This window comes from Drosophila subobscura, chromosome A, assembly GCF_008121235.1.
Source record: "Drosophila subobscura isolate 14011-0131.10 chromosome A, UCBerk_Dsub_1.0, whole genome shotgun sequence".
NCBI classification, from domain to species: domain Eukaryota; kingdom Metazoa; phylum Arthropoda; class Insecta; order Diptera; family Drosophilidae; genus Drosophila; species Drosophila subobscura.
Window position 1 is genome coordinate 23,790,075 of NC_048530.1, and position 24,716 is coordinate 23,814,790.

General features: G+C 52.1%; 2 protein-coding genes across 4 annotated transcripts; one reads left to right on the plus strand and one right to left on the minus strand.

Annotated features, from left to right (window-relative positions):
• Positions 1–1,224: 1,224 nt before the first annotated feature.
• Positions 1,225–24,640, plus strand: LOC117903675 (centrosomal protein of 162 kDa). The gene is made up of 7 exons (XM_034816011.1): positions 1,225–2,412; positions 20,013–20,667; positions 20,751–20,964; positions 21,101–21,786; positions 23,111–23,304; positions 23,371–23,523; positions 23,806–24,640. Exons 1-7 carry the CDS (start codon positions 1,663–1,665, stop codon positions 23,929–23,931), a joined length of 2,778 nt encoding a protein of 925 aa, XP_034671902.1. The 5' UTR covers positions 1,225–1,662; the 3' UTR covers positions 23,932–24,640.
• On the minus strand, positions 2,605–6,267 carry LOC117903676 (carboxypeptidase B-like). 3 transcript variants are annotated; one of them, XM_034816014.1, is made up of 5 exons: positions 5,931–6,267; positions 5,750–5,875; positions 3,837–4,256; positions 3,622–3,775; positions 2,605–3,568 (listed from the first exon to the last, which is right to left on the minus strand). In XM_034816014.1, the coding sequence occupies exons 3-5, from the start codon at positions 4,243–4,245 to the stop codon at positions 2,806–2,808; spliced, it is 1,326 nt and encodes a 441-aa protein (XP_034671905.1). In that variant the 5' UTR covers positions 4,246–4,256; positions 5,750–5,875; positions 5,931–6,267; the 3' UTR covers positions 2,605–2,805. The 3 variants fall into 3 exon arrangements, with proteins under 3 accessions (XP_034671905.1, XP_034671904.1, XP_034671903.1); XM_034816013.1 differs by having other exon boundaries at positions 5,750–5,890; XM_034816012.1 differs by lacking the exons at positions 5,750–5,875; positions 5,931–6,267 and having other exon boundaries at positions 3,837–4,281.
• Positions 24,641–24,716: the final 76 nt, after the last annotated feature.

Consider the following 24,716-nt stretch of genomic DNA (forward strand, 5'->3'; position numbering starts at 1 on the left):
TGTATGTATGTATATGTATGTGTACGTTTACAAAAAAAGAAAAGAAAACCACAAAAAATGTCATATTTAGGCTACCAAAATCTAGAGAGAAGAGCTCGAGAGGGAGAGAGTGGCGAACGCGTACGCGAGACAGAGAGAGAGAAACAATTTCGGGAACAAAATACATGTATATTTATTTTGTGTTTTAAAATTTGTCGATAATGTGAAAAAGTCTATATATACATATATATAGGAAGTACGTCATATATTGTTCTTGCAGAAAACAAAAAAAAGCAAAAATAAAACAAACAAAAAAAAATAAAAATAAAAACGTGAGTTAATTGTAAGTTGAAGTGGAACCAACAAGTTGCCTTAGTTTAAGTGAGTTTCTATGCTTGGATCAAACAACATTGATGGTTGCGCTTCCAGCGATAAAAGTACCAGCACCTCTCCTGCTTCCTGCTAAGCGGAAGCCTCTGTGTGGATCAGGGCTCGGCACGCACACACGCATACCCGCTAGACACCTTAATGCAAGTGTACGTGAGCGGCAGAGCCTTTTCCTCTGCCCTGGCGTGAATCAACTGCCCGAAGCGAACAAACTTTGTCCACTGATGCTGGAGGGCTCGGAGATATATCTGCTTAAAGGACATCCTATACCATTTACACTTGGAAATTATATGTGCAGCATCTAATGGAAAGTTAAGAATAAGAGATAATTGTGTTTAAACTTGCAACGCGTTTCGCGGATAAGCAGTTTCATGCAGGGTTGCACTGCACAAGCTTCGATATTTCATATCTCTATTTGGTTTACAATGTTTGGAGCATTTCAAGTTGCTTTAACCAAATATTTGATTGGCAATTGACTTATTCCATTACTGTTAGCCTTACCGCTATAGCATGGAAACGCAAACACAACTATAAATTTGTATACACCAATTCGATAGCAGTTGCATCCTTGAGCTTGCATTTCCACTGCCGGCCTTTGCCATATGGTTGTTTTGGCAACAATACAACAAAGCGTTATCCTGAAAACTACCCAATATTGTGGAAGATTGTTTCAGCAATTGGATAAAATTATAGTTTCAGTGCTGAGAGTCTTGGCTAGTTGGTAATATGAAATAGAATATCAATATCGAGGAATACGATTTCCATCGGTATACTTGCAGTATATTTTAAAAGTGAGAAGGTATATTTCGGTATATTGCTGAGGTATGTCAGGCGGTATATCTATCGATAAGTGCGCGGTCACACTGTAAACATCTATTTATCAAACAAGGCGGAAAAAATGCAACCAGAAACACAGGACACTGAATAGTTTATTTTCGTTCAGTTGCTCGCGTCCGTTTAATTCCGTTCGGTGCCACAGAGAGTGCTAAATTCGTTGTACATTCATACCCTCAAAAAAAGAAACAAGAAGGAAACCAATTGGAGGAAAACAGGCAGAGAGTGAGCCCAACACACACACGCAAACGCAAAAACAAACACACACACAGACACACATTCAGGCAGACGCGATACAGGAGCGAGACAAGCGAAGAAGAATAGGAAAGAGGAAGTGGGCGTGACATACGCCAGAGGCTGGGCGTCAGCTTCCCCCCTCCCTCCAGCACCCTTCGCCAGGATACAACGCGAGGTCAGAGGAAGACAGAGCAGACTCTGTCCCTAACTGACTGCTGCTGCACCATGTCCAAGGTGCTCAGCCCACAGAAGCGTCGCGTCGGCATGGCCATGGGCGTGAGCATGGCGGCGGGAGGCCTCGACGAGGGCCTGGAATTCAACGGCAGCAGCTCGATCATTGACTTCCTGGCCAAAGAGCAGGACGGCGGCGTTGACGCCGACCCGGAGAGCATCTTCCAGGAGGTGAGCCGCCTCTCGGACAACACCGACACCCGCTCCGTCGATGAGCTACTGCAGGAGGCGGAGCGTCTCATTCAGCAGCAGCTGCGCCTGGGCGGCCTCACCACGGACACAATTGAAACCAGGCTGAATGGTGGAGGCGGAGGCGTTGGCGGTGGCGATTTCAATGGCCAGGCGAAGGCAAAGACAAAGTCCCAGAACCAAAGCGCCAGCCACACGCCCTCATCCTCGCCCCAGTCATCGCCGCACAGCAGCATCCGTCTGAACACACGCTACACGCACCGCATTGAGCATTCGCCACCCAAGCCGGGATCGGCACTGGCCAGGGCACGTGCACTGCCCGCAGGCGGCCCAAGCCATGCCAGACACAAGTCAAAGTCATCACCAGCCCCCACACCGGCCCAGACGCCACACGAGCTGAACGGCGGCGAAGGATTTGCCGCCTTCGTTGACAATTTGCCCTCGGAGTCGGTCATCTCGGATGAGTCCACGCCCAAGGACATGCACAACAATACGGCAGCACAGAACGCTCAGCAGCAATCGCAGCTGGACAACACGGACGATGATGAGGATACGGTGAGTGAATGTGTTCCCTTTTCTATAATTTCTCCTGCTGCACCACTGAGCAGCTTCCTGCACGAACTTCCTGCAGGGCTAGGCCCATTTCCTGCCTTTTCTTGGGGGGTTGCCAAGCGCAGGCTTGCCTTCGATTATTTATCGTTGGTTATCGATGACATGCAACGATTACAGACAGAAACTCCGATTCTCTTCTATAAATAAATAGCTTTGATTTGTTTATTTTCCCTGCCACACAGAATGAAGGATATCCACGCACACACACACACACACACGCACACACACTCGGCACACACACACACACACACACACATAAATAATTAATCATCAATCACTGGACAAACAACCATTCAGACAGACAGACACTCATCATTCCGGGAAGAGGAGCGAAATTTATCCAATGGCCTGGGCCACCGTCTCGGCCACGGTCCAGCCCTCGAGGGCCGTGTCCTTGATGTACTTGGGTGGCAGCACAAAGCCATAGGCGCCGCGATCACGCAGCTCCACGGTGTACACATACTTGACACCGAGCGCCGCACGGCTCCAGTCGTCGGAGCCGCCGCCGGCAATGCCCAGCACCTCGTGGGTGACCGCTGCCTCGTAGGTGCTGCCAGTTTTCTGGGCAATGCGCTGGACGGCCGTGTTGCCGACACGCTGCAGCACGCTGGCATCCCTCACCTTGACGGCCTTGTAGGCCCACGGATAGACGATCATCTGGCCGTAGCTGTGGTACGTCAGATACGCCTCCAGATTGTACTTGCGCTTGGCGAGGAACTCCGTCACGACCTTGGTCTCCGCCTCCGAGGCGGGCGCCGAGCCGCGGTACGTGTCGCTGCAGGGATTCGTCGAGGAGCCGTAGCCCGACCATCCAATGTCAAAGTTGCGATTCAGATCGACGCCCACACAGCTGGAGCGACGCGTGGGCGATCGATTCTTGCGCCACAGGCGGTTGGTGGTGCGCGTGTACTCGTAGCCATCGGGATTCATCACGGGCATGATGTACCACGTGAGGCCGCGGATGTGGGCCGGCTGGTTCTCCCAGTTGGACATCAGTTGGTACAGGATGAACGTCACCGTCGCTGGGCTGATCCACTCGCGTGCATGGATGCCGCCGTCTATCCAGATCTTCTTGTACTCGCGCGGATTCTCTGAGATTCTAAAGCGAACTTTTAGGCATATTGTCTGGGGGGAAAGACTGGCGGTACCTACCGCAGCACCTTCAGATCGCGACCCTCAGCCGACTGGCCGATCGTGTAGAGGCGCACAATGTTCGGGAACTTGCTGCGGATCTCCCGCATGAAGGCGTAGATGGTCTCCAGATCGTGATAGTCCTTCCAGTGCATGCTGCTCCGCGTGGCCTTCTCTGTGGGTTATGGGAATTGGATGAGAGATTCACTCACCCTGCGCTTTCCACTTGAACTTACTTGTTCGCTGGCCAGGGTCCGCTCTGGTGGCATTGATGCCATCCATGTGCTCCTCATCGATCAGGGCCTGGACATTACCGGACAGCACTTGGGCATCCAGGCGCTGAGCATTGAGGAAGGAGCGCGCCGCCTTCAGCTGCTCCTTGGCAAAGGATATGTCCAGAAACTTTGAGTTCTCCTTCCAAATGTTGCCACCGAACTTCTGCTCGAGCACCTGGCTGACGGGCACCTGCCGCTGCATCGCCTCCGATATGTTGTAGATCCTCCAGAGCTGCGCCTCGTCATACCTCTGTGGTATCTCGTTCACGTCCAGCGCCATCGGTGTCGTCTGGGCTGATGCCACTGCTGCGGCTGCTATCAGCAGCAGTAGCAGCAGCCAGGGGACTGGCGCGGGACTTGGCGGCGACATCACTATCAGAGCTGGAAAACAAAGCAGAGTGTTATCAGCTCGACTCTCGATCTGGGACTGACTCTGGGACTGGCAGCTGCGCAGCATGCGAGCTGCCTGCTGTAAGTAATTGCCTTTCCCTTTGGCAACTTAGTTCTGACTCAGGCAATGCCCGTTAACGGGCCAGTGCTGCCCATTTGACTGTGCTGCCCAGCCACAGACTGAATGAGCGTTAAATCCAAATAAGAAAGTGATGAACCTGGCTGGCATTTCTTCTATTTTTACCTGAACAAACAACTCGGGAGCCAGTTACAGTTCTGCTATCGCTGTGAAATCTTCCACACGTCGAAACACTCAACAGTAGCGCTCTGAAATTGGGGCTTACTCGACTGACCTGATTGGAACTTGGCCTGTTTGGCCGGGAAATTCTAATTAGGAAGCGAAAACTCTTGCGATAATCGCAATTTAAATGGAACCAGCTGCACAATTAACTCAAATATTAAATCAGGTGTGCAAAGGTCATCTAATTACCGCACAAAAAACTACATGACACATTTCCGTTCCATTGTCAACGACCATCAGTTATCGTACGAAGTCTGTAACTATTTTTTCCGTTGTGTTTTCAAGTAATTACAGATAGTGAATCATTTGGTGCTCCATTTTCCACTGAGGCTTGCTGGAGCTTGAAGATCTTTCTGGCGCGACAGTTTCGGTCGGACAATGTTCGTCCCAAGTTCATTGCCGACATTTGCATTTCTGCCTTTACGAATTCCACTGACGTTCGATCGTGATTCGTATTCGGAATGGTTCTGGTTCCTCGTGGAATGTGATTTGAATGCGCGATGTCCCACCAGCTATTGAATGGCGCATTAGTCCGGAACAGCACCAGCGTCAGCAGTGCTCGGAGAGACCCTGATCTAAATCCCGGAATGGAAAACTATCAGCAAACGATCTCTAAACCTCTTTTTTTTTCACGTGCCTGTGCTAATTTCCCTGTCCCGTATATGGTTTATTTTTATTTTTTTATTTGTACGTTGTTGTGTTGCGTATTTGTTTATCTGTTGTGTGTTTGTTTTTATTTTCTTCTTTTTTTTATTGCCATGCAGAAAGTGGCACTTCGGAGCACGGGGTCTCCGAGAACAGGTTCTCTCGGACGAACTGAGCGCACAACTTGGTTTCGGATGTTCGGATGTGTCTGTAATTACCACCTAGACCTTCGCTGCGATACGGAGACGGGCTGAAAACTGTGTGCTGCCCCAGTGGCAGTGTCCAAAAGTCTTGACCCGGTCCTGGACTTCCCTCGGGGCTGCCCAACAAAAGCAAAAGCCCAAAAATGGTAACTCGTTTCGGGAGGCAAACCTGTTCGTTTTTTGTGTCGGATCCCATACCAATCCCGTTACATGCCCATGCAAATGCGCTTCCTCGTTCCTCATTACACTTCCTATCTGCCAGCTCCCGCTGCCCATTACTCATTACACAGACACATGCGCATGCAAGCGAATTTCGTTTGATTTTTGTTGCTTACTCTTTGCTGCTGGTCCAGTGGTGTGGCGGGGGTGGAATGTGCGCACTTTTGCCGGCTGGACTCTGGGCGAGAGAGAGAGAGAGAGCGAAAGAGAGTGCGCTTTTGCGTGCGTACTTCCGTGCGTGCCTACTTTTGTGCGTGCTCTCGTGCCGTGCTGCTCTGTCCGTGCGTGCATGCGTGCCTGCGTGCAGGCGCTTGCGTATTGAAGAGGGGAGAGCGCTGTGTGTAACGGGATGACAGGCTGACACCAGACTAAATGCTGCGTTTGTATGCGCTTCAATTTTTATATGGCCGCTCTGCCGGAGATCAGTGTGCAGGAGGGGAAAACAAAAAAAAACAACAGAAAAGAAAAAAACAAAAAACAAAAAACGCCAAAACCGAGAATTACAATAACAGCGAAAACCGAAACACACACACAGACACACACACACTGGCAGCAAGCAAACAAAAAAAAGAGCAAATCTGTTGTAAAATTGCGCTGAACACGACAACCGATCTTGGAGCGATCGTCGCGTACTGAATGGGACAACAGTCGCAGCAGCAACAGCAGCAGCACCAGCAGCAGCGGCTGCGCTTTACAGGCAGGTGAGCGCAGAAGCGCCAGCGTCGTCAGCGCCAGCGCCAGCGCCGTTAGCCAGTGGCAGCGAGAGAGTCACACACTTACGCATGGAGTGGAACATCTCTATCCCTGTCTGGCCTGCACGCTGCCATGCTGGCCGCGCTGTGTGTGTGTGTGTGTGTGTATGTGCGGGAAGAGAGAGAGAGAGAGAGGGAGAGCCCCAAGTCCGAGTGCAGAGTGATGAGTGCCCACGCCCACGCTGCGGTACATCTCTGTCCAACTGCAGGGTTAAGTGCACTACCAGCCGGCGACATTGACATTTGATGACGTCTTACACACAGTCAAAGCCAGCAGACAGCTGCCATCTTGCCTAAGATTCTCCCGGACTGTTATGATTCAGCGTCAGACAAAGTCCAGTCATTAATCTTTGATTCCAGGAACTCTGTCCCCCCTCCGCTTTGATGTTTAATGATTGCTAATGCACTCAAGAATGCAAATCAAAGCTTCCCGCTTGACGGACAGGATGAGATCAGAATGCTTATCGCAGTAAGCGAGGGTTTATCCGCAAGACCAAGGAACTTCCCAACAGAACGGGGGCCCGCCCTCCTCCATAAAATCTACTTCGTGCGCTTCCTCGCTCTCGCTCTCTCTCTATCTCTCTCTCCGCAGACTTTTACGGTTTACATTTACATTACAAAACACACACAGAAATGTTAAGTGCGTTGCTGTAAATTTGATTCAATTCATTTACCTCTGAGAATCGCTGAACGCATCGCACTTGTGATACCCTGTAGACGGACGAGTGCAAGCGCAAAGAGTGCACATTAGCTGGGGACTTAGACTTGAGCGCAAATCTTCCCGATCGTAAATCAAACTTGGGGAAAACCAAATGGGAATCAGCCATCTATCATTTTTATACCCGGTACTCGAAGAGTAAATAGGGTATATTGTATTTGTGCACATAACGGTTGTATGTAACGCACAGAAGGAAACGTTTCCGACCCCATAAAGTATATATATTCTTGATCAGCATCAATAGCCGAGTCTCTGTCTGTCTGTCTGTCTGTCCGTCTGTCCGTCTGTCCGTCTGTCCGTCCGTCCGTCTTGTTTGTCGGCTAGTTCTCAGAGACTATAAGAGCTAGAGCCACCAAATTTTGCATCCAGACTTCTGTATGCTCACACTGTTACAAGTGTATTTCAAAAATGAGCCACGCCCCCTTCCGCCTCCGCAAAAGGGCGAAAACCTCCCAAATCTACAATTTTGAAGATAGCAGAAAACTAAAAACGCCATTCCGTAGGGAATGACCATATCTATCAGATCACCAAATTGGGATACGATTGGATCATTATTATAGCCACAATGAAGAAATTAATTTGCAGTAGCCAAACCCACCCCGTCCCGCAGCATTCACACTCTGCTTCGCGCTGTTTATGGCCTGGCCCCTGACACGTCACTGCCTCTGCCTCTGCCGCTGCCTCTGCCGCTGCCTCTGCCGCTTCCTCTGCCGCTGACTCTGCCGCGACTCTGCAGTGTGTGTCTATAGGGGAGGGTGGCGAGCTAAAGGAGCGTGTTGGCGTGAGTAGTGTTGTTGATGTAGATGACAGATGAAGAAAAAATGTAAAATTTGAAAATAACCGCTAAGTTGCAGATGTAGTACTGAGTGCCGGGTATAAAAGTTGTGACGCGTAAGAAGCGTCTCACACGTCCCTTCTCGTTCTTTAATATATTCGATGCAGTCTGTTGCTGAGTGCTCCATGGGTATTTCATTGTCGATGCGCTCACTTTGCTATTTTCTCTATCTTTCTCTCTCCTTGTGTGCCGTTCTGTCCTGCTGTTGTTTTTGTTGTGCCGAAGGCAGCGCTGCTCAATTGTCAGTGCACGTGTGTGGATGTGTGTGTGTGTGCTGTATGACTGGGCAATTTTTGACCCACTTGGCGAGATTTTACTTTCTTTCGCCTTTGATGTGGATGCTGATGTTGATCAGGCTGTGGAGCACCTTCAGACCCCCCCCTCCCACTCTGCTACTCCCCCACTTGAGTCGATCGCCCTGGGGGCATTGCCGTTATTTATTTTTGTTTTCTTCTGATTTTTTGTGGCCAGATTTTCACTTTTAACCCTTTTTTTCGAGAGTGGCGACAGCGACGCGACAGTGGCCTCAGTGGAAGATTTTGTTCGGGTGCACCATTTCTTTTGTGGGTTCGGATCGCTGATTGTCAGGTACAGTCTGCACCCCAAATGATAGACCACGGGCACATGGCGCAAACTTTTGATTCTACTTTTGATTCTTCGTCACTGAGTTTGACGGTATGTTACGGTACGGTACGGTACGGTGCAGTGTGCAGACGCTGTGAATGAAATATGTAATGGCATATCTGCCTCTCCCTCTTCCTCTGCCACTTCTTTTTCTTCTTGCTTCCAAGTTGCGTTTCCCGTTTTAGCGTGCTCAAATCACTTTCATCGGAGCTTTGCGGCCGCTCGCTCGTTCGCTACCCATAATCAAATATGCAACCAAATGATGAAAGCAACACAAACAACAACAACAAATAGTAGACAAAAAATCGATCTAAAGTTGAGCTTACAGGTTTTTATAACGCGATTGAAAGTGAAAGTTCCCCTTCATTTCTCTGCCCCTGTCCGTCTCTCTGCTTTGCCAACAGCTCTTCCTCTCTCCCACTCCCACTCTCGCTCCCTCCCTCTCTCGCTCGCTCGCTCTTTGATAGCTTTCTATTTGTGTGTTTTTGCCTGAACATTCTTGTTCGCCATTTGGCTCGTTTACATAACGCGACCCGTTAATGGGGAGCCCCAATATGCGCGATTGCGAAATCTTAATCAGACCCCCCCCTCCCCAAGCCATACTGTGCCATAAAATTCCATAAATCGCGTGCTATAACGTGGGCCATGGCCCGTGACTTGGTTCGGTATGCTCCGTGCTGGCCCAGCGGCTCATGGAGAACTCTTTGAATCGTTGCTTGTTGTAGCACAGTTACCAAAAACTGTTCTACATTTGGGCCCAAAGCTTTGACTTGTGCGATCCGCCCCAAAGTAGGCAACGCTTTTGTGTGATCTTCGTGGCTGATATTCTGTTGAAGTTATTGCTGTTAACGGAGTGTTTATTTTGATGAATTTTAGACAGTCATTCAAGCAAACAAATTATGAAATTATAATCACTAAGCAGCACACTAAGTGCTAATATGCTACCTGTGTAGCTGGTACAGTCAAGCATTGTCGATCGGTTTATGTGATCACTGATCAAGCATAAATTCGACATGGACAACCGTGTGGATCGTGATAGACGACGACTAGTGTGGTATTTTATCTGTTGCTCCGACAGTCACTGTGAGTTATAGTCATAGATGGCTGCGTATTGATTTCACTTCTGCGTTGATCATTGATCTTTCATTCCCATTCCCAGATCTGGGAAAGATCTAGCCTGCAGCTTCATTGCTATGATCAACAGTTGGAATCCCATCATGTGGCTAAGCAGTTTCTAGCTGACGTTTAATTAAACTCGACATAAAAAAAGGAGGAATAAATTACTACAATTAGAGTGCGCGCAAGAGGAAGAGGCTCCTCGGCTCACTGCAGCTGCTGTGCGATGGTGCGTAGGAATTCGTAGACCTCCTCGCCGGACTCCACAATGTAGTGGGGCGGCATGAGGTAGCCGTAGCGGCCCTGATCCTTGAGGAACAAATTGTACACAAACTGCGGCTCGATGCGATCCTGCACCCAGTCGGCGGAGTTGCCCGGACGCGCCAGCTTCTGGCGGTAGCTGGTGCCCGTGGAGTATTCGGCCTGGTTGAGGCGCCTCAAATTGAGGACTGCCTGGCGTGCGGCTTGCTTCAACTGGCGCTGATTCTCCGTCACGTAGTCGGCGTCGCCCCAGGGATAGGTGACGGTCTGTCCGTAGCCACCGAGCGAGACATAGCCACCGAGATTGTCGCGCATGCCCAGTAGGAAGTTGCGCAGGGAGCGCGACTCGGGCTCGGAGAAGGCTGCCGCCCCTCTGTACAGATTCTTGCAGGGATTACTCGTGGAGCCGGACGCACCCCAGCCGTGCTCAAAGTTGCGATCCAAATTGACGCCGTAGCAGCCGCTGGCGGTGTCAAAGCCACGATTCTTGGTCCACAGGCGATCGGTCTGGCGGGAGTACTGATAGCCATCGGGATTGGCCAGCGGCAGGAAGTACCAGTCGATGCGGCGCATCATCTTCTCCAGCTTGCCCTCCGACCACAAGTGGGTGAGCTTCGCTATGGCATAGGTGAGGGCAGCGGGACTGAGCCAGTCCCTCGCCTGCAGTCCCGCATCCACAACGATGGCCCAGTTCCGCGGATTGCCATTCGATATTCTACGAAGGAGGGGAACATTAAATGGAGTAAAGGATGAGCCTATGCCTCGCCCCACCTGATAACCTCCAGCGGTCGCTTGTTGCGCGTCAAACCAATCTGCACCAGCTCCACCAGCTCCGCGTGGGCCTCGAGCTGTGTCTGCAGAAACTGCTGAATGTCGCCATGGTCGTGATAGCGCCGCCAAGTCAGCAGCATGCCCTCGCGCTCCAGCCAGGGCCGGGATTGATTCTGCTGGCCCTCGGGCAGCGAGTCGTAGAGGTGGGGCGACGCCACCTCCGCGTATGTCTCATCAATGGCCGCCTCCATGTCATCGATCATCACGTTGTAGCTGAAGCTCACCTGCTGCATGAACTGCCTGGCAGCTGCCACGTTCTTCTGCTCAATGACAATGTCAATGCCATCCTGATTGATGTTCCACACCTCGCTGCCTGCAATGGGAGAGCAGAAGGAGACGCTAGAGACTGGGTAGGGGCTGGGTTGGGTCTGCGGCTGCTGCTACCAAAGTGCCGCCAGAAGGCTCTCAGCTGCGGCTGACTCAGCCGCGTCTCGTGCAGCTTCCACAGCTGATGGCCGTAGTAGCGCTGCACACTGGAGCTGTTCCTGTAGCGTCGGTTGATCTGGTACGAGGAGCTCGCTGAGAGAAAGTCGAAACGCCGCAAATCCAGCGGCGACAGCCACTGCAGACTCTCGAAGGTGGTCTCGTATAGATCGCTGCCATTGAGTGACCACAGGGCCAGCGGCAGCTCCGACAGTCCCACGAGGGTCTCCGGCATGGAGACGCTTCGCCAGAGCAGCGATTGGCAGCGGCAGGGAGCCAGCGGCGCCACCAGCAGGGCCACGACAGTGAGCAAAAACGCTTCAGTAGTCATCGCCGCTTCGAGGTCAGAACTGAAACTGCAGCCCCCAAAGAGGTTCCCGCTCTGGGGCTCACGATTAGCGGGTTTCTTCTTTGCCGAATTCCCGTGGAATTTATGCTAAATTTATGCGTGACCTCTCCACCCAGCGAGGTTTTATTCTTCTTTCATTTCTTTCTCTGACATTTTCGCTGGCTCGTTTCACTCACCGAACTTCTCCACAACCTCGTTGAACTGCGCGTCCGGGGATCGCTGCCGCAGCTCCTCCTCCTCCATGCTGACATTGAAGTTGAGCTTCCAGAGCTGCCAGCCGCGATAGGTCACATGGTTGGCGTCCAGCTCGCTGCGCAGCTCCGTGCGGGCGGTGACACCGGCCTCCAGGGGTCGCAGATAGTGCAAAAGTTGACCCACGCCGCCGCCGAAGAAGGGCAAGCGGAGTCGCAGTCGATTGTCGGTGCGTGCCGCCAGCTCCTCGTGGCTTCTGGCCTCAGTGGGGAGCAGCAACAGACACGAAACGGCCAGCAGCAGTGCCCATGGCTGGTGCTGCATGATGCTGCAGAAGTAAATCTGGTGGCTGGAATGGAATGGACTCTGTGTGTGCCCTTTGGCAGCTAATTTGTGTTTAATTTGTTCGATTTTGTTGGCAGACTAACGGGGCTTCGCTCTACGTTCTCTGCGGTTCTTCCTCTCTGATTCTCCATTCTCCATTCTCTCTGCTGCTGCTCCCCCCCTGCTGTTATCAAATTAAGGCCATCGGCCAGCGGATTTGCATGGAACGATTCGTGGCTGAATATTTGGGCGATATTTGCTCTTTGCTTCTGTTTGAAGTCTTTGCAAAACTTTTACTTTGCGCCCGTGCAAACTGTTATACTGCCGCCCAACTGGCATACTCGTTTTCACCAGCCAGCGCCGAGAGCAGCTACGAAAGTTACATTTCTGCCTCTCTTGTTTCATTCCCGCGCATTCCCTTCGTGCCTCTTCGCCCAAAATGCTGTGCCAACGAGTCGCTTATGGCAACTGTTCTACTTCTTCGTTCGATGTGCGAGGGCAGCTCGGTAGTGTGGCGAGGGTTGCCACCAAAGTTTTTAAAGACAGCTTTTTTGTCATTGGATTTTTCTTTTTAATAAACAATTTCTCAGTCTCCTTCGATGAGTTTTGTTGTTGTTTGTGTGGTGTGTGTGTGTTTTGTGTGTTTGTTGTTCAATTTGTCTAGTTACAAGTACAATAAATAATTAAATAAATAAATAGTTTCCATATAAATAGCGCACAAAAAAAAAGAACAATTAAAACCCTTTCACTCGGGTTGGTAAAAACATAAAAAAAAAAAAAAAATTATTAGCATTTAACTAGGGTTATACGCGAAATCTTCCTAGTGGCGGCGTCGACTGCTGCCGCTGCCTCTGCCGCTGCCGCTGCTGTTCCTGCCCACCGCCTTGCCACGCCCCTGGGCAATGGCACGGGCCACGGTGTCCGCGAAGGTGTAGCCGTCCTTGCCATTGTACTGAATGAAGCGAGCGGGCAGCACGAAGCCATAGCGCCCGGTGTCGCCCATCTCGATGGTGTAGGCGTACTTGATGCCGGCAATGCCCTTGGCCCAGTCATCGGAGCCACCGGCAGCTGGGTACAGAGTGGTGGCCGAAGATCCCACCGTATACTTCACGCCCGTTGACTTGGTGATGCTCTACGGGGGAGAGAGAGAGAGAGAGAGAGAGAGATGTTGGAGAATATTCTTTGAAACACTTCGAGCAAATCACTTACCGTGCCCGCCTGGCGCGCCACACGATCGAGATCGGCACGATCCTGCGTCAGTTGGTAGTCGTAGCCCCACGGGTAGAGAATGTACTGGCCGTAGCTGTGGAACGAGAGGTACGCCTGGAAGGTCTCACGTGGGAAGCCGCTGATGAACTTCGAGATGTAGAAGGTCTCCGGCTCGGAGAAGGCCTTGCTGCCGCGATATGTCTGCGAGCAGGGACTGGCCGAGGTGCCCTTGCCGCCCCACTTGTAGCCAAAGTTGCGATTGAGATCAACGCCGGGACACTGACGGCCGTGGGCGCGCATGTTCTTGCGCCACAGCCGATCGGTGGTGTGGGAGTACTCGTAGCCGTCGGGATTGGCCACCGGATGGATGTACCAGTTGATGCTGCGCATATGCTCCGGCAGATCCTCCCAGCCCTCCGCCAGCTGATTGGCAATGAAGGTCACTGTGGCGGGGCTGATCCACTCTCTGGCATGCATGCCACCGTCGATCCAGACACCGGGATTGCGCGCGTTTCCATTGGAGATTCTGTTTGCAGGGAGGGGGACATGAGTTCGGTTTTGTTGGGTCTCTGGCTTCCTGCACTTACTTAAGTATCTTCAGGGGTCGCTTCTCCACGGAGTAGCCAATGATTTCGGTGGAGCAAATGTCCGGATAGGTCTTTGCCATGTAGTCAATGAAGCCGTGGATGTCCTCCAAGCGATGGTAGGCCTGCCAAGTCAGGCGGTGTCCTGTGCGTGGGGGGAGAGAGAACTCTTAGCAACTTGGTTCATTCAACCTTAACAAACCCCCACGGCCTGACAGCCTGACTGCCTGACTGCCTGAGCAACCCCTCCGTTCGGCTGATCCTGACCTTCTTGAGAGAGAGAGACTCTGGCTATCGATTAAACAACTGAGCGGCTCCTTGCTGCCCCTGCCTGCTGGTGCGTGGCACGTGGCAGGACCCTTCGTTGTTCCTATGGCAAACCCTTCGACGGCGGTCCTGCCACTTTTCGCTTGATGACTTTTCACACGCCCTGCCCCATTAAATGCTCGTTTGTGGCGACACCTAGACACCTAGACAACCCCCTTGCCGTATGCAACACCTGTCCGTATAGTGTCCGCTTGCTGTCCGTTACTCACCCTTGCGATTCTGCAGCTCGGCTATCTTCTCCGCTGGCGGATTCTCCACCTCAATGACATGCTGCAGATTGTCGATTAGCACAATTCGGGACAGATTGGCGGCACGAATGTGACGCTCAGCGGCAGCCAGAACCTGCGGCTTCAGCAGATAGTCCACCTCCTGCTTCACCTCCTTCCACAGCTGTCCATCTAGAGTGGAGTGTTGGAGTGGAGGAGCATTAAAGCAGGTTCATGCTGCTGGGGCGACTGCCACTTACCATATTTCGACTGCAGCTCATCCGCCAACCGCTTATCCTTGTCCGTTTGCACCACAATGCGCCACACTTGGGCGCCATCGTAGCGGCGCAGATGGGCATTGATGGGGCTTGAGCCCTCCTCCACGGGCTGCTGCAGCAGGAACGAGGCATTCACATAGTTGAGCACACTGTCGGCCACCTGCACCGGCGACTGTGGCTGCACCATGGGAATGATGGTGGTCAGAATGGATGGCTCTGCAGTCACGGGCTCGGACTCGGGCTCGGGCTCGGCTTCGGCCACCACTGGGACCACTTCGACAGGCTTCTGTTCCTCCACCTCCTGCAGGACTTCCTTTATGGCTTCAGGCTCAGCTTCGACTTCGGGAACTGCGGGTTCAGCTTCAGCTTCAGCTTCGGTTACAGTTTCTGGCTCTGGCTCTGGCTCTGACTCTGGCTCTGGCTGTGCTGCCTCTGCATCGTTCTGCACCTCTTCCTTCTCAGCCTCTGGCTTGGGTTCAGCCTCGATTGGGGTCTCTGGCTGTTGCTGCTCTTCCTCGACTGCTGCCTGTGGCTGCTCCGTTCCGGCTTCAGCTGGCCCAACATCTGGGGCCTGAGAAATCTCTGCTGGCTCATCTGCTAGGATCTCAATCTGTTCGGGTTGCCGCTCGGCTTCAGGCTGGACAGCTGCTGCCAGAGACTGCTGCTCCTCCTCCTGGATAGCTGCGGCTTCTGTGGCCGGGGATTGCTCCTCCTCGACAGCCTCGACAGCGGCCTGCTCTGGCTCTGGCTCTGGCTCAGTCTCTGTTGGTGTTTCCTTTTGCTGCTCTTGCTCCTCCTCCTGCTGCTCCTCCGTCTGTTTGTCTTCTGTGGCTTCGGCAATCTCCTCGGGCACGAGGTTATCCATGGCTGCGGTGAGGCCTTCTTCCAAGCCCTCGACCATGCTCTCCATCAGGGATGCTTCTGTTGCGTCCACCTCATTCTCACTGGGCTGCTGGGAATCCACTTGGGGCTCCGCTTCAGCTGCAACTTCAGGCTCAGAAATCTTTTCCTCCTGCTCTGGCTCTGGCTGTGGCTGGGGCTCCGCTGGCACAGCTTCTGGCTGCGTCTCAACGTCATCCTGCAGTGGCTGCTGCTGTTGCTCCTCCTGTGGTTGCTGCTCTGCTGGCTGGGCATTCTCTGCCTCCTGCTCGAGTTCCTTTTCCACTTCTTCGACAGCTTCGGCAATGACTTCAGCAGCACTCTCTGTGGCCGCCGCCTCATCATCAGTACTTGCCGCTGGCTCATCATTCGCGATCTGCTGCTGCTCCTCCTCCTCCTCCTCCTCGGGGGCTGCTGCTGCTGCTGTCTCTGTGGCTGCTTCCACCGCCTGTTCGGCGTTCTCCAGCTGTGCCTCCTGGCTGGCGGACTGTTTCTGGCTGCTCTCGACTGTTCCCTCCACCGAGTGCTCCACCACATGCTCCTCAATCATCTCCGGCTGGATGTGCATCTCGGGCTGAGTTTCGTGAGCAGTTTCTGCCTCGGGATCAGCTTCTGCTTCTGCTTCTGCCTCTGCCTCGGCCACTGTGATGTCGCTGGGCAGCTCCACGAGCTGCATGGCCGGTGTGTCGTCGCTCTCCAGCATTAGCATGTCCGAGCTGCCTGGCAGATCGGCATCCGCCTCGGATTCGCTGGCGCCGCTCTCGATGGTATTGCGATCGGCGGCATTCAGCTGGCTGGCCACCGACTCTGGCACCAGCATGTACATGTCCGTGTCGCCACTGGCCGTGGCCAGCGATGCCAGCTTCATGTCATCCACCAGCAGATCGTTCTGGGCGGCCACTGGCAGCTCGTTCCGTTCGAGGGCGAGGCGATCCAGCGACATGGCTGTTGTCGTCTGCATGGCGCCCAGCAGGGCTAGCAAGAGAATGGAGATTGGGGCGGAGCGGGAGCCACAATCGGGACCCGTCCTTGAGGCACTACGCGATCTCCCGTTGTACATCTTTGCGAGATCTGACACTAAACCGTAATGAGACATGTCCCATTCGTGGAGTGTCGCTTTTATACCAACGCTGGGAAAGTATTGCCATTTCATTTTCGATATTTCTCTCAGCCAGCAGCTGCGTCAGCGTTGGCAGCAGCAGCAGCAGCAGCAGCAACCAGCAGCAGCAGCAGCAGCGTCACTTACAGTGGGCAACGGTAACCGACAAAGCTGCTGTCACATGTTCATGTGTGTGTGTGTGTGTGTGTCCAATCGTGTTATGTATGTAAATGCGGCATGGCTACCCACCCCAACTGCTCCGCTCCGCTCCGCTCTGCAACTCTGCGCTCTCTTCCTTGTGAACGAGTCGTCCCCCTGCTCCAGCCACAAATTGTCTTGATCTTTTATGTTAATCCTCACTCCCCCCGCAATTTCGTTTGCGGGCGCATGTCGCCAACGCGACAATGGGACAAACGACCATCGACAATCGGCATAACTAACAAATCTTCACGGCCTTCCCGCTCTCGCTTTCTTTTGGTGCTCTGGAACTGGGGACTTACACTACCAAAAAAATAGCAAAATAAATTATTATTTCGATTATTTGGTGCAATTAAGTGGCTTATATCAGATAAAATTGAAAATAATTAATTGGAAGACATTTGAGAGCGATTTTACGCTAAGAAAACTTCTGAAATGGATGGAAAATGGAACAAGCTGGAATTGGGCTTGCCTATGGGATATTCGGGAGAGTATTCTCTCTCTCTCTCTCTCTCTCTCCTCTTTGTTTGCTTTGCACTTTACTGGGGCAAAAGGGAAACTTGTGTTTATTTTTCTTTTCGCAGATTAATTTTGCATTTATCGGAGTGTTTGCTTAAGTGCACGTCATCTGTCATAATTATAATTAACAATTGCTCGACTTTCTATGCATTCTGTGCATTTCCCCCAACCCCACCCACCACTTGCTGCGTTTTCCATTTACATACATCTTCAAGTGCAACTGAATCCAGCCTCAATTCACAATCGATGTCAATTGGCAATTGCGTGTTAAATGAATGGCTCATTGGGTACACCACTCGCCGCGTTTCTGTGCAGCAGGATGGGCGCACCCGTAAAGGTACGCCACCAAAATGTATACAAACATATGTATTCGTGTATATGTATGTGTGTATGTATGTATATGTTCTGGTTTGATCCGTTGATTGATTCATTCATCGTTGAAGTTGGATGCTTGGAAGCGTCATTGTGTTGGCGCGCTTTAAAAAGTTTCCAATTTTCTGTGGCTCATTGACATGGATTTCTGAATAAATGTAAATACTCTACATACACATCTGATGGCTGTAGCTGTTGTTGTTGGTTAAGTATTACCCCACGCTCCTCTTCCTCCTCCTCCTCCTCCACTTCCACCTCCTCCTTCTTCTTCTGCTCTGCTGTCTAATCAACCCGCGCACCTCGTTCCATTCCGCGCGCAAACAATTGGCGCCGTTACCGTTACCATTGCTTGCTGTTGCTGCCTGCTTGCTGCTGTTGTTGTTGTTGTTGTTGTTGTTGTTGTTTACCGCTCCTTTCACTTTATAAGTGGAGTTTATCAAATGACAATTGAGGAAGAGCGAGAGTTCAAGTAATTGCAAAGCAGCAGCCAGCACACACAAACACACACACACACACACGTGACAATAGCTGAAATTACCTGGGTCAAGTAGTGAAATTGTCCTTAATACACTACACTACACTGGATTACACTACACGGGCCTCTTATTGGCATGAAGCAAATCTCTATCAGTGGGTCACACTTAATCGAAATCTTATTTGTTCATCAGAGATGTTGACTGTGGGATATTCCGTGGCACCAACAGCAATGAGCACTTTTTTTTTGCAGTCACAATAATTCGCTTGCTCTGCATTCCGCAATCGGTAGGAAGGGTAGGAAGCAAAACAGTTAGAAACAGCGCTGAGTTCTCGATCTCTCTCTCTCTCTCTCAACTCATAGAAGTAGGCAGCATCAGAGTCACGCATACATACACAAATACATATGTGTGGATATACTCCAATTATTCTGCAAATCCACTTGAGTAGATTCCAACCGTACATCCGAATATGAATACACATTTGGTAATATAAATTTGCAAGGATCTATTTTAATATTTTAGAGTGTTCCACTCTAAGGATCCAGATACAATTTTCTTTTACTTCGCTTAGGGAATTTTATTTACATATCTATATTCGTAGTAACAATTGTGGGGGAACATGCAGTAATGAGCCTGAACCAATTTCAATTCATCTCTGCGACATTTTTATGTATTTCAAATGAGTTTTAAAGTGGAAAGTGGCAGCGCGCAAAGCCACAAAACATAACAAACACACACCAAAGAAAAAGCTTGCACAAAAGTATGAATGAAGTGAATGGGAGCGGTAGGGAAAAAAAGGTGTCGCTGGTGTCGGGGGCGGTGTGCGATGCGCAATGCTTTTCAGGTAGAATCCGAAACACAGCGTGATGAAAGCGAGAGTGGGCAGCGGCAGCGGCAGCGGCAGCGGCGGGTAAAGCACCACCGCTTAGAGTAATGTCAGTCAATCGGCAGCAGGTAAAGGCGCCGAAAAGCAACACACACACACACACACACACGTACACACCGAAAAACACAAGGCGGACGGACAATGGGCGAGATGGATGGCCAAAGACGCTGACGCAGGCGGTGGAGAAGGAAGAGGAGGAGGCGGAGGAGGCAGTGCCTCTAACTTTCTTTCTTCTTCACTGTGTTGTTGCTTTTTTTGGAGTGCATTGTTGTTGTTTTTTGTTGTTGTTGTTGTTGCGCTGCTGCACGCCCACATCATCACAATTATCTTCTTATACCCTTGTCGCGGCCGCTGCCGCCGGCCAGTTGACAGTCGATAACATTTGACGAGGGTAGCGACCAGTGGGGCACCATGGGCACCATACATAGGTGTGTGCCGCATGCAAGTTTGGCATTGGAAAGTTCTTTCTTAAAATTGTTTAGAAAACAAAATGAGATTTTCACAGTCCGCGCTCCTTGGCTGATGATAGTTTATGAGTCGGTTCCTGTTCCCGTTATTTTTCCGTTCTGTTTCCACTTGGTTCTTCGTCTCGATCGCGCAGAGAATTGGCTTACCATTGCACAGTTTGTCTCCACTGTGCAACGGGACATTGAGTTGTCATTGTATTGTGGGTTTATTGTGCTGGCGACTGGTTTCGTTTTTGTTTCGTTTCGTTCCCCTATGCCAAGAGAGTGAGAGAGAGAGGGGTTGGGGGTGGGCTAGATAGACGGACAGCAGGAGAAAAAGCGAGAGAAAGAGAGAGGAATGGCAGATGGTGGGTGGAGAGAGAAGAAAAACATTGCTGGACATTTCGTCCGCTACTTTCACGTGTCCGCCCCAAAACTTACGATCTGTTGCCATCTTCCTTTTCCCCCTTCACAGATGGAGGAGGCAGCCGAGGTGGATCCGGATGCGGCGCCACGGCGCAACTCCACGCCCTCTTCGGCGGCGGCGGCGGTGCCGGCGAGAATCACCAGCAGCCAGAGCCACACCCACATTTACAGCCAGCCCATTCGGCCCATGGCCAGCTACAGCGAGAAGGCGGTGGGCAGCTCGCCGAAGCACATGGTCAGCACCCTCACGTCGCCCATCGAGCAGATCGCGTGCAGTGTGTCGCGGGAGCACGCCCTCAAGCACGAGATCGAGCAGCTGCAGGAGCAGCTGAAGGACACCGAGGAGCGCCTGGCATCGGTGCGCCTCCAGAGCGACTCGCTGTCGCAGACCCAACGCGCGCTCCGCGACCACAACGGGCGCCTGCAGGACGAGTCCGAGATGCTCAAGCTGGACGTGCAGCACCTGAACGAGTGCGCCGGCGTGCTCAGGTCGGAGCTGCAGGCGGCGCGCCGTGACCGCAGCGATGCACTGCAGCTGCAGCGTTCGCTGCGTGCGGAGCTGGAGGAGGCGCAGCAGGAGCGTCGGCGGGCGGGCGAGAGCAAGGAGAAGGACGCCCGCGCCATACAGGATCTGCAGCGCCAGTGCCGCGAAATGGAGCGCATCCTCATGCGCAAGCATCCGGATTCGGTTTCGGCACTGATAGGTGGGTCCTCGCCCTGCCCCAGCCCCTGCCCCTGCCCCTGCCCCTTCCATCGCTGACTCTTCACTTTCGTTTTTGCTTTCCAGTTGCCTCCAAGAGTTCGGGCCTTTGCTCGCTGAATGACCAGGAGAATGTGACCAGCCGCAAGCTGCTGGAGCAGCGCATCGCGCAGCTGGAGTCGGACGCCAAGGAGCAGGACCGCAAGGCACAGCAGATTCTGGCCAATGTGCAGGCACGCTTCAACTCGGTGCAGTCCAAGTACGAGACGCACATTGCCGATCTGGAGACGCAGGTGCTGAGGTGAGTTTTTAGCTGGTCCATGAACCATCCATGGTGAAATTTATGCCAGAACGAGATGGAGCTAGAGCAGTGGTTCCCGAAGGAGAGACGTCCCCTGCAATGACTAATTCTCTCTCTGTGATTCCCTCGCTTGCAGCCTGCAGGAGATCAACACGAAGCTGAACGAGCAGATCGAGTCGCAGGTGCGCACCTTGGACCGGTATATGCAGAAACGAGCGGACAGGTTCTACAACAATTGCACTCAGACGGAGCCAGAGGCCGATGGCCCCGCAACAGGCGCTGCCAGCACGGGGACCACGGGCACCCAAACCCAGGCACAGACCACGAACGGGACCCGTGACCACAGCACCAACACCATTGGCTGCCCATCGCCGGCGCTCCTGTGCCAGCAGCAGCCACACCACCACCACCACCACCACCACCTCCTCCTTCATGCCCAGCAGCAGCAGCCGCAGCAGCACTCGGCCAGCAGCAGCACCAGCAGCACGGCCAACTCCACGCCAAATACATCGCGACCCAACTCCAAGCAGAGCGGCGCCAGTTCCACCACCCAGCGCCGGCCTGTGGCTGGCCAACTGCAGATGCCCGTCTCGAAGCTGCCAATCTCGCAGTCGGACTCCACGCTGTCCATGCTGAGTCACAGCCATGGACCGGGCCCAGGACTGGCCAGCAAGGAGGAGTCGCAGCTGCTCAGCTCCGTGCGCGGCATGCGCGTGGACTTGGCCATCAAGAACAAGGCCATGCAGCGGCTCACGCGGGAGCTGGACGAGTGCAAGAAGACCATAAGGAAGCTGCAGCGGGATCGGGAGACCGGCAATCCAGGTGACTCTTCTCATTCCTCTCCTCTCCTCTCCTCTCCGCTTGCTGCAGGCAGCTCCCCGCCTCCCACACACTCTGTTGCCTTTTGTTGGTCGTGGCTTTGCGTTTGCGTTTGTGTTTGTGTCACTCGGTCGACGATGGATGGCCGCTAATTTATGGACTTTCTCTGCTCGGCCAGGCACGTACGTACAGCGGGCTCGGGCTCGGGCTCCAGCTCCAGCTCCAGCCAGAGACGACAAATAAATTGCTGGAATAAATCATTGTACGGCTGTCGACTCGCGTCGGCCTTTTGACCACTTTTTGCACTCGTTTCAAACGGCAATTGCAGCCAGTCAGCCAGCCAGCCAGCTGTAAGCGTTAAGCGGCCAATGGCCAAGACCAAGACCAAGACCAAACACGTTTGCTAGCCGGCAGACCCTGGCTCTGTCTCTGTCTCTGTCTCTGTCTTCGACTCTGACTCTGGCATCTCGGGCACTTGGTTATGTCACATGCTGCCTGCCTCTGCCGCTGCCGCTGCCGCTGCCTGTTGTTTACATTTTGCTTGATTTGGATTTGAATTTGTGTGTTGCCTGCTTGCTGCTGCTGTTCGAAAAAGAAAATTCGAAAGCGAAAGTCAAAGTCAAAGATGCTGCTTCGGGTCGCTGGACGATGCACGATGGGCGATCAAAGCGGCTCCGTCTGTCCGTTCGTCCGTCTGTCCGTTCGTCCGTCTGTCCGTTCGTCCGTCTGTCCGTCTGTCTGTCTGTCCGTAGCCCCAGCATGCGCACAAGTTTTATAATTTGAGCGAGGTTTGCCCACTAAGCGGACAAGGGTATGATGGGTAGCAGCTGCTGTTGCCGCTCTTGCTGCTGCTTTTCAAAGTGCGTCCACAAATTATTTACAGGGTACAACGAGCGTCGCTTGCCACAGACTTTGTCCCTTGGGCCTTCTTGCAGTTGTTTTTTGTCTGTCTTTCTTGTTAGCTTTTTATTCGGGGCTAATTAATGAGCCATCGCTGGCGTCAAATTTGTGTTGTTGATAATTGTAAATGCCAAAAGCGGACAACGGCAAACGGCAACGGGCAAGAGGCAAGAGGCGGCGACTGTCGCATAAGTAGCATCATCAGCGACAACAAAAACTGTTTTAATTTTTCGTACGCGCGTGTAAAAATGCAAATCGCTCGCTTCATTGCTTTCGGCTTCGAGATTATGCAATGGATTTGTGAAAACATTCAAGCCGAAGCGGAAACCACACACGAAAGACACAAAGCCAAAACCCAATGAGCCTTTTGGGCCGCTTGGGGAGTGGCCAGAACTCTCACTGACTTTTCTCTTTCTTCGTTTTGCAGGCACCAAATTGGATGTGAAGTGCCAGGCCAGTGGCAGCGGCGGCGCCGCGGCACAGCGTCGTGCCAGCGGCTACGATCATTACCCGGACCACATTCCGGCCGCCACCGAGAGCCAGGCACTGAAGGAGGCCCAGAACAAGTACCGCCTGCTGGAGGCTGACTACAAGACGCTGCACGACAAGCGCCTGCAGGATGTAAGCCGCAGGCTCAGGCCTTTGCCCTTGAGCCATGCCGAAACTAAACGCAGTTCTCTGTTCCAGCTGAAGACGCTGCAAAGCGCACACGAGCGGGAGCTGGCCAGCTGCAACGAGACGGTGCGCATCCTGAAGCAGCGCCTGAACGAGCGGGAGGAGGCGTTTGCCACACAGAAGCGACGCAAGGTGCCCGTCGACTACTATGCACTCAAGGCCAAGGTATGCGCCGCCGACAGCAGCCTGCCACAGAACCACACACACAAACACAAACACAAGCACACACAGACACAGACACAGACACACGCCCAAATTCAAGCAGAAACCAAGCGAGAAAATCAAGTCAAAGTGCGCCCCATGCGCCCCATTCAGCTAAATAGTCAAGCAACATTTCATTAGATACTCAAGAGCATGCATCGAGGTTTGACCATTGTTTGTTCCCCGTGTGCACTCCATTTTGTGGCAGCTTCCATTGATTTCTCTCCCTGTGTGTGCTCTTTGCAGGTGTCGCTGTTGGAGCGCCGGCACTCGGAGCGGGAGGAGCGTTTGCACATGCTGGTGGAGGCGCTCAGCAAGGGCCGCCTCAATGGAGCGCTCGAGGATCTAATGCAGGAGAACAACAACAAATAATCGAACACAACTAGCAGATATTTGCGTCGTCCGACAAGCCAGCCAATTCGTTTCACAGTCCGTCTAAGAAACCAAAAAGAAACCAAAACCAAAGTCTAGCATTACGTTTTTAAGCAGAGGAACGCCTCGGAACGGCAGATTGCAGCCGAAATGAAACTCAACAATAACAAATCCCGAACTAAATTCCAATTCAACAGAAATGTCACCAGTTGAACGGCCAGCCAACAGTTTACGTAGATTTAAGACCAAGCCCAAGGCGGCAGCTGCAGTCCAGAGCTCTGAAAAATGAACAAAAATATTCATTGTAGAACTGTTCTGGAAGCAGAATTCGATTTTAAATGTCAGTGTTTGAATGTAGAAATCTAATTGTTCAAAGTGCATCAGAAAGAGAGAGAGAGAGAGAGAGAGAGAGGCACCAAAAAGAGCGGGACAACCGCCATGAGCAGTGAAGGAAGATCAGAAGTGAGAGTTACCCCAAGAACCCAAAATGATTTGTACATAAACAATTGTGCGCCGCAGCGTGCAGCGATCTTGAAATTTGAATATTATATATTTGATTTATTTGTGTATTTTTTTTGTATACCTAATCCCATTATTGTGTCTGGCGTTTTGCGTAGAGAACTTTCAAAAAGTTGCAACAGAAATGATAAAAAAACAAAGAAAAAGCAAAAGCAAAAGCAAAAGAAAACCCCATCCACAGGAAAAGTTCGAGCGGTAAAGCCCAATAAGTAGTAATAAAAAGAATTACAATTACAATTCACAGTATTCCGAAACATTTCGAATGA

Coding starts and splice junctions, on each gene's coding strand:
- LOC117903676 (XM_034816014.1), bottom strand. CDS start 4,245: ATGTCGCCGCCAAGTCCCGCGCCAGTCCCCTGGCTGCTGCTACTGCTG. Junction 3,776..3,836: donor GGACCCTGGCCAGCGAACAA/GTAAGTTCAAGT, acceptor CATAACCCACAG/AGAAGGCCACGCGGAGCAGC. Junction 3,569..3,621: donor CGCGATCTGAAGGTGCTGCG/GTAGGTACCGCC, acceptor AGTTCGCTTTAG/AATCTCAGAGAATCCGCGCG.
- LOC117903675 (XM_034816011.1), top strand. CDS start 1,663: ATGTCCAAGGTGCTCAGCCCACAGAAGCGTCGCGTCGGCATGGCCATG. Junction 2,413..20,012: donor CGGACGATGATGAGGATACG/GTGAGTGAATGT, acceptor CCCCCTTCACAG/ATGGAGGAGGCAGCCGAGGT. Junction 21,787..23,110: donor TCGGGAGACCGGCAATCCAG/GTGACTCTTCTC, acceptor TTCGTTTTGCAG/GCACCAAATTGGATGTGAAG.